The sequence below is a fragment of the Ananas comosus genome, linkage group 3 (assembly GCF_001540865.1).
Source record: "Ananas comosus cultivar F153 linkage group 3, ASM154086v1, whole genome shotgun sequence".
In the NCBI taxonomy this organism is placed as follows: Eukaryota; Viridiplantae; Streptophyta; class Magnoliopsida; order Poales; family Bromeliaceae; genus Ananas; species Ananas comosus.
In genome coordinates, this window is record NC_033623.1 from 2,334,322 (window position 1) to 2,342,950 (window position 8,629).

The 8,629-nt window shown below is 31.7% G+C and overlaps 1 protein-coding gene across 1 annotated transcript; it reads right to left on the minus strand.

Annotated features, from left to right (window-relative positions):
- LOC109708053 (ethylene-responsive transcription factor 1B-like) lies at positions 6,202–7,467 on the minus strand. The gene has a single exon (XM_020229636.1). The coding sequence runs from the start codon at positions 7,443–7,445 to the stop codon at positions 6,795–6,797; it is 651 nt and encodes a 216-aa protein (XP_020085225.1). The 5' UTR covers positions 7,446–7,467; the 3' UTR covers positions 6,202–6,794.

An 8,629-nucleotide genomic window follows, 5' to 3' on the forward strand; every position in this document is an offset into this window, starting at 1 on the left:
AATTCCACTTATCTCTCCTATTTTCTAGCATTTTAACCAAACCTAATGTAATTTCTTTTCCCTTGGGGGTGTTTGGTTGTACGTAAAATCATAAAAAATATTTTTTATGAAAAAAAAAAATCAATGGAAAAAAAAAATTACGTCTGTAGTGTTTGATTTATAGAAAAAAAAAATTTTCCATCAACATTGTTTGGTTGAAAGGGTAACAAAAACATCCACATTTGTTTGATTCGTTGAAAGAAAAAAAAATGAAAAAGGTTTTATCTAGCTTAGGTTTTCGTTTTCTGCCATTTTAAAATCAACAAAAAATGAAAACACTATTTTCTTCAAATCTATAAACATAGTTTTCTGAAGAAAAAAAAATTACAGCTAAACAAACATACGAAAAATAATTTTTCAAACCAAAACATAATATTTAGTATATTTTACGGCCAACCAAATACATCCTTATTTTCTGTACAAAGAAGAAGAGAGGATTAAGGGGAGACCACTCCAATGGCCACATAAAGAGGAGAGTGACAAATGACATCAAAATTCACCAATTGATCCCCCTTTAGTTGACTAATTGATTCCTTTTTTTTCTCATGTGGAGCCAGCTATATAGTTTACAATGTTATAAACTTGGTTCCCAAGTTTTAAAAAGAAAAAAATACAAAAAAAAACACCTATTAAAATATAAAAAATATTTTTTATACATTTCTTTCAAAACAACAATGGGTTGAATAAAATAAAAAATAAAAAAAGAGTCCTAATATCATTCTTCTTCTTCTTCCAAATCTACTCTGCATTAACTCTCTCTTCCTCTTCACTTTACCCATCTAACTATATTGATTGATTTATTTTTTTTATGTTTTTCACATTTGCTCTTTATTCCATAATTGATTCCTCTAGAAAGAATTTCTCAATCCACCACTAGCTGCCTCTAATTGATTCCTCTAGAAAGACTTTAGATGTATGTGGCCTCCACTCATCATCAAATCTAGGGCATGATTGAATCTTAGTTAATTCGCGAATAATTCGCGAATTATTCGCAAATTATTGAATAACCGAATAAAACACAATTTTTTTTCCAAAAATTCGGAATAAAACATACCTTTTTAGTTTAGGCAAATAATTCGCGAATTTTAAATTATTTGCCCAAAAAAAAAAGATAGGTTGTCTATACGAAATGCCCGTCATACGTTTTCAAGCTCAGAAGCGCTCGATCGCCCCCATCCCAAAAGAAAAAACTATGCGCTAAAAATATTTGCCGTAACTTTTCAATTCTCAGCCTTGCCTCCGATAGTCTGCCCCGACCCCCTTACCCCGCCACCCTCGCCGGCCGCTAGCCAGTCGCCATCGAAAGCCCACGTGGGACCACGTGCCGCCCATCATAACCCTATACTTGCTTAATTTTACAAATCTTTATTTTTTATATGTTAAGAATTATGAGTATTTATGCTGATAGTATAAATCTAAAAAAAAAGAAGTTTGATTTAATAGTCGAATTTTTTATCCCGAATTTTAATTGGTGAATGTATAATTTTCGTATAAATCGCATTTCCAAATAATTAACGTATCAGTCTTTTAAATTATATTTTTCAACGAATTCAAAAATTAGGACACGAATTTTATCCGTACTATACTCGTACTGAATTTTTGCCGAATCCGAATTAACTAACCATGGATTGAATTGATGAAAATCAAATGTTAGTGGAATTTTAAAGTAGAATAAATTTAATGTGAAGTAGAGGTTAATTTAATTAACCTAAAGACAATTTTCCATCTAGTTGCTTGTTTTATAAAGTGCCTGCTGGAACTTAGCTATGTTGTAAATAATTTTTCGATATTATTAGCATTTGTTGAAACATAAATCACATCATTCTAAATTCTTAACATTTATATATATAATTTCAAAAGGAATATTTTGAACTTTGATAATATTTTAAAATTTTTATGAGAGTGAAAAGTGGAGAAAACTTACTTTGCTCCCACATAGGGTGAAGTCTAGCGTAGGGAAAGTCTCTGGAAAATTAATATAAAACTATCATAATTTTTTCTGAAACTGACAATAAAACAAGGGTCAATTGCATATAGGTCCTCACAAACATAGTAAATTGTAGATATATTTCTATAAAGTTCAACTTAATTTCATAAGTTATTTATGTAAAAATTCTAATGTTTTCAGATATATTCCTGCCGTTAGAATCCGTTATAAAAGTTTAGTTAATCATAGGTTAAATACTTTACTCGGGTTAATTTTTGACATTTTTACTCCTCTTATATTATACTGTTATAATTTTTGAAAGGACATATTTATGATGGCAAAATTGAAACTATAAACAGTTTTCTAACGGTTCTCTAAACGGTAACAAACCATAGAGACATATCTGAAAATATTAGGACTTTTGTAAGGATAATTTATAAAAATTAAAATTTATAAAAATATATTTATAATTCACTATATTGGCGGGCACCTATATGCAATTAACCTGTAAAAGAAACAATGAAAATGACCACTATGTATTATTTTTAGGCAATTACCTATTTATCCTTCCAAAGTTTCTGACATTTATATTTATCCTTAAAAAATTATCGTGCTAAAATTTATTCTTTTAAAATTTTAAATTCTTTCAATTGTACCTTTTTATAAGAGTGAGATTATATTAATGTACTATTTAAACTCTCGTTATTTTTGTAAAATGACTATTTTGCCCATAAAAGAATGTTTTTCTGCTATCACCTTTTTTTTTTGGGGAAGGGATTAATTGGAGGCGATTTTTAATTTAGAATTGGGGTAGGAACATGATAGAATGGGAACAATTTTTGTGGGGATAGGTTAAGATCATAGATTAATAAGTAGGGGCAAAAAAGATTTTTTTAACCTCCTATTTAAATTTAGATCTGATGATAAATAAAATTTAACTGTGGTCTAATTAATTCGAGATAAGCTAATAAATGTTAACAGAATGATTATATTATAAGAATAATGAAGAAAGTTTAGAGGGCTATGTTTCTTTTTTCTTCTTAATCTTTTACACAAATTCTTAAAAGAGAAGTTCTCAAGCAAAAAATCTTAAAAGAGTGTTTTTTTTTTAGAGAGATAGATAGCACGCTACCCGCTTCGTTTATTTCATTTAGAAATAAACTTAGCTGGAAATGTAAATCAACTAGGATTCGAACTTGGGTTTCGGATACCAACCACCAAGCCCTTTGCCACTTGCTCTAGGGACGGTTGGTATCTTAAAAGAGTGTTGTTTGCATATTTTTCATAGTCTTATTATAACTTAGAAGTGGATTGCTTTTGAGTGAAAACAAATATAATCTAAAAGATAATTGTTGGTATTGTTCATACTCTCTCTCTCTCTCTCTCTCTCTCTCTCTCAAGTGAAAATTAATGATGTTAATTCCCATAGCACAAAACACTGGAATATCGCTCTTTAGTAACTTAAGCGTTCAGAGTTATCTCGATCGTAACCTATATTTTCGAAGACCTGAACCGGTTATTTTACATTGTTTTCAATGGGAAAATTATTAAGCATAAAATATTAAAACATCAAAACCTTGGAGAATTTTACTATGTTTGTGGTATGTTCTTGATCAAAAAGCAAGATGTTAGGGATTTCTGGATCAGCAATTCTAGAAAAAGCACTTGTGCTTCAGCAGGGTTTAACAGAGCAGCAGCATTTTTTATAACTGTTTCTTTCCATAGGCATCAACACAACACCAAACACTTCTCAATCTTATAAGATAAAATTCTCTATTAATTAAGTTTCTAAGACAAAAAAAAACAGTTTATCTTTAAAAGCTTTAGTATTTAGTATGGACTACTATTTTAACACTTTTTTTGACACGTGCTATACATTGCTAGCATGTACTACAGACACAATACAATTACACGACCACTTAGCGGCTAGTTATACTTAGCCTACTAAAAATAAAAAATTGTGAAGTAGATTATCATACTATAGAGCTTAAGCACTTAATAAGGACTTGGTGGTTGGTACTCGAGGTCCCAAGTCCGAATCCTAGTTGATTCACATTTGCAGCTAAGTTTATTTCTAAATGAAATAAACGAAACGGATAAAAAAGAGTGACTCACATTTTAATACTATGCAGCCTAAGTATTTAGTAAGTATTTAATAAAGACTACTATTCTTAATACTATTTCTTGAGGTAAATTGACCCATATTAGTCAATTCTTAGAAAAATATAGTTAATCATAGCTAAAATACTAAACCCTTATTAGTCATTGAGTTTAAAATATAGTTAATCATAAGTAAAATACTTAATCCTTATTAGTGAATAAGGTAAATTGACTTTTTTACTCCTCTTATATTATTTGTGATGATAGAAAAGAAAATTATTAGTGAATAAGGTAAATTGACTTTTTTACTCCTCTTATATTATATGTGATGATAAAAAAGAAAAAGATGATCGTTGAAAATTTTCGAAAGGACATTTCTGTATGATTCTTACAGTTGGTGCTGTTGAAGGAACAATATTTGTAATGACAAAAATATTATTTTACTTATTTTTTGTTAACAATGCTCTAACAGTAACAAATTAACCAAAGAGATAAATATGAATATCACTGAACTTTTGTAAGGATAAATATAAAAAAGTTAAACTTTATAAGGATATATTTGCTACTCGATATATTTACAAGGTGCTATATGAAATTAACCACATTTTTTTATTATTTTTCTGAAAGAAAACTGTAGAATGCCCTTTTACATTCAATGATCGACCACAGAGACTTTTATCTCCCTACGTATTTTATCTCCCTACGTAATGTCTTTTTAGATATAAAATATTAAAAGAGAAATTCTTGATAATCTTTTTTCTTTTCTTTTCTTTTCTTTTTTTCTTTTAAGGGAAACTTTCCTGTAAGGTTTAATTGAAGATGTTGAGCTTGTTCGAATTCGTTACTATTCTGTTCAACATCTATATTCTTTTAAATTTGTACCTCAAATGAGATAGAAACACGTTTCTACAACTTTAGTCAGAAGATAAATTAACTAAAATATATAATATTATATAGATCGACAAAATTGTTTACATCATGCTTGACATAAATTGTCACCATGGATTGCATGTATGCATGCGTATGATTGAAACCCTTCATTTTGTTGGGATTCTTACTCATGATTTGATTATTGATGTCGGTATGCTTGATACCAACCGTTTTTGTCAATTCCTATCAATTCGTTTTATTTTGTTTTTAAAAGCAGCGTTTGGCTCGGAAACAACTGGACGAATAAGCTCTTATTTTTTTTCTTAATATATTCTCAAACATAAATTTTCATGTCCGCAAACAATAGTTCTCAGATTCATAAAATAAGCTGCTGTAATTCAGTATAAGTCTGGGACTACGGTTCTACCTTTTTCTTTACTGAAACAAACTTGTTTCCAAATAGTAACAAGATTAATTAAAATCTAAATTTAATTTTAATTATGATATTAAATTATTAATTAATCTAATTAATATATTAAATTATTATTCATTGCTTAAATAATAAAGTAATTAATTAATTTATTACTTATAATTAATTAGCTAATTAATTATTAATAATTTAATGTGTTTATCCATAAACTAATATTTATATTGATCAACCATTAATATTTTTATTAATCTAATCAATTTTTCACTAGTTATCTAACTAAAATAATTTACTAACTAATTAAAAAGCTAAATTATTTTTTATATTTAATTAATTAATTAATTAATAATATCTTCATTGTCTCATATAATATTCATAGCTAACAAATATATTAATTTATTAAATTATTTTTAATTAATATTTTGATGTTAAAATTAAATAAAATATTTTAAATTTAAGATTATAACTTTTAGTACTCTTGTTCCAATCTAATCATTCAAACACTATTTATCTTATTTCTAAAAATAACCTAATTTTTCTCTAAACATAAAACTGGTCTAGTTCCTATTTACACCTTAACTTGTACATGTTTTTGGAATAAGCAGTTATACTTATACCTGAACTAAATGAAGCTAAAAAGTTTAAGTAATTAACCTTCTAGTACCTTTTTTAGGTGGTGGCTTTAGTCACTTGGATTTGTTTAATCAAACATGTAGTGCAGCTGATGTATATATGCAATTAACAAATTCAGATACTAATTTATCACTCTCTGTGGAAGCTCTCATTTTACAAAGGAAACATTTGCAATAAGAAGAAAGTAAGGTAAACAAACAAAAAAAAAATCAACTTCTACTTAACACTCTAAACAAATGGAGAAAAACAAATGGAGAGATTAAAAGAGAGCAAAAGTCATACAGATAGAAACAGCCGAGTTGAGCTCAGGTGCAAGGAGCACTAACAAATTCTTGCGAAGTTCTCATTTTTTTAGTATTTACGTCTGTGTCATGGCTAGCCAAAAATGATAATTCAATTAATTACACATCCAATTTAGGATTTGTTGTTCTAACTTATATTTCTGTTTTTAGCGGCAGTAGATTTTAATAAAATATTTAGCTAATAAAAAGAAAATCTAAATGTTTCACTGCAACAGAAAGGTAAAAAAAGTAATTTGAGTTTTGAAAAGAAAAATTCTGATTCACTGCTTCTGATTTTGCTCTAAAAAAAATAATATATACCTTTCATAAGAGTATTACTCAAACAACACTTCAACAAATAGCAATGCGCTTCATGACAGAGCTAAACAAACTCAGAGAGTACGATCGATACTGTCGATGCACGGCGGTAGACTATGCTTTCACAGTGTAATTTGTTAGTGCGTCTTTCATCTGCGCCGAGCTCCGGATTGATCAGATATATATGGACTTAGTTGTATCAAGGAGTTGCAACCTCTGAAGTGCTCCTGAGAAGCTCCTCCAGATACTCTGCTCCCAAATCCTCCAACTCCACCACCCCACTCACCTCCCTCCCTCTCCTCCCCTTCCTCCCCGCCACCGCCACTGCCGCCGCCGCCGCCGCCGTTGAATTCCTCCTCCGCCGCATCGAGTGCCGCCGCTTCAGCGCCATGACCGGCGACACCCCCTCCTCCTCGGCGCCCGCCACCAGCCGGCGGTACTCCGCGCCGCGCAGCGACTCCCGGACCGCCTCCGCGGGGAAATTCAGCACCGCGGCGGGCCCCCGCATCGCGAACGCCGCCTGGTCGTAGGCCATCGCCGCCTCCTCCGCGCTGTCGAAGGTCCCCAGCCACACCCGCACCCCGTGCCGCGTCGAGTCCCGGATCTCCGCCGCGAACTTCCCCCACGGCCGCCGCCGCACGCCCCGGTAGCTCCGCGACCCCACTCCCTCCTCCTTGGGCCGGATCCGATGCGCCGAATTGTCGGCCGAGGCCGCGGTGAGCACGTCGAGGAGGAGCATCTCCTCGGAGTCGTTCTCGTCGAAGGGGAGCACCTCGACGGAGCCGGTGGAGGATTCCGGCGAGAATTGGTACATTTTGGGGTGCATAATTTGGTACTCAATGGAATGCATGGGAAATGAGATGATCTCTCACTTTTACTCTCCTTCAGTGTGAGCGCTCCAATATATGTATAATATATATATATAGGCTTTTGAAGTTGGTTTGGTTGGCGCCTCTGTTTCCAGGATGTAAATATGCGCGAAGACCCCTGAACTATACGATATTTCTAAACAACCCTCTCTGCTTTAACCCCTTGTGGAAAAAATTTTAATAGAATATATTTGTACTATAGACCATTTTGAAACCGACTGTAACTTTAAAATTTAAATACATCACTTATTTTTACATATTTAATTAACATACTTCATATAATTTTCGTAACTATAAATTGATTAAAGTAAGTCAAAGCACTATTGTTAATCGATTCAAATTAAATTAAAAGATTGGATAAATTGAGTACCATTTTAAAATGGACTGTAATTTAGATAAGTTCTATATATTTTTATGTAACTTTTTTTTTACTTAACACCTCCTTAAGTTGCAAATTTTTTAATTGAATTAGCGTAGTCCGATAAATTAATAATTTTATTAAATCTATCAATAATCTTATTAAAATTTAGTATTTTTAAGTCTTTTTAATAAATAAAATTAAACTTATTGGCATCTAATATCCAATAAAACCACTAAACATAATAGATAAATAAAAGATTTGAATAATTTTGGGGCATTTAACAGGACCGCTAAATTTAACAAAATATTTAACTAAAATAACCATAATTCAATGACGAAAAAGTGCAAGTTAAACGGTTCTGATCACAGATAAAAAAAATTAATAGATCCAAGTTGATGGAGATCTCACTTGATCCGCACCGAATGAAACATTACATAGAAGACAAGAAAAAAAAAAGTAAAAAAAAAAATCTCATCCCAAATTCGTCCTAATATGCTAAGAAATAGGGCGGAACAGAGAGATAAGCACCGGTAAAATATAAGATAAAATCCAACTCTTCCCAAGATCTGCCTAGTTTACATCTCTAACTGTAGAGTTTAAAAGTTGAGGGTCCGATTTCAAAATATCTTAATAGTTGGGGTTCTCTATACAATTTTTACCATTATAAGGAGAAGCGCTCATATTTTTTGGGTAGGTAAAATGAGAGATTTATTGGGCGAGGTGGGGCCCATGGCCCACGTGGCCGTGGGCCCCACCAGGATTCTGTACATTAGTAGCACGTGGGTCAATCGTGCACGGCGGCCA